Source organism: Penaeus monodon, chromosome 28 (assembly GCF_015228065.2).
Source record: "Penaeus monodon isolate SGIC_2016 chromosome 28, NSTDA_Pmon_1, whole genome shotgun sequence".
NCBI classification, from domain to species: Eukaryota; Metazoa; Arthropoda; class Malacostraca; order Decapoda; family Penaeidae; genus Penaeus; species Penaeus monodon.
Window position 1 is genome coordinate 4,980,180 of NC_051413.1, and position 502 is coordinate 4,980,681.

Sequence of the window (502 nt, forward strand, 5' to 3'; positions counted from 1 at the left end):
TATTTTCGAGTAGAGGTCCATATGTTAAAAAACATCAAATTTGGTATCAATGGACTCCAATCATTGTTTACCAAATCCATATAACATAAATAGTCGGCAGAAATAATATACAAGCACAATATGAATGTTGGAAAATTCCCACAACTTGCACAATACCTCAGGCCTGAGTGCATGGCAAAAGGATAGTTACCTAGCGGAACGTGATGTCATTCACTCGGATCTGTTCGGGATCCAAATGGTTGGTTAGATAAGGCAGAGATTTTGTCTTGGAGGGCAGGGGTTAGGGGATGGCATTTCCCCACAAGAGTTTTTTTGGGACTATATGACAAAAATACATTTATACAGTACAATTTAAGCATGCTATTCCCTGATCATACCACATGCCCTCCCCACATATCAGGTCTAGCACTGTCATTATTGCTCCCTAGCAATGACTAAAATCACTGTAAATGCATACTAAAGATCATGAGGAATCCATTGATAACAATTTTTATGGGTTTTA

The 502-nt window shown here is 38.2% G+C and overlaps 1 protein-coding gene across 5 annotated transcripts in view; it reads right to left on the reverse strand.

The window, feature by feature from the left end:
- The window catches only part of LOC119591312 (cytoplasmic FMR1-interacting protein-like), a 50,156-nt gene that overhangs the window by 38,671 nt on the left and 10,983 nt on the right, over nucleotides 1-502 (reverse strand). For 2 of the 5 annotated variants that reach the window (XM_037940042.1, XM_037940041.1), the window contains exon 2: nucleotides 191-220. The exons of the other annotated variants lie outside the window; for them this stretch is intronic. In XM_037940042.1, the coding sequence (XP_037795970.1) occupies nucleotides 191-210 (20 nt within the window). In that variant the 5' untranslated portion in view covers nucleotides 211-220. The remainder of the gene's footprint in view (nucleotides 1-190; nucleotides 221-502) is intronic. 5 annotated transcript variants of the gene reach the window in all.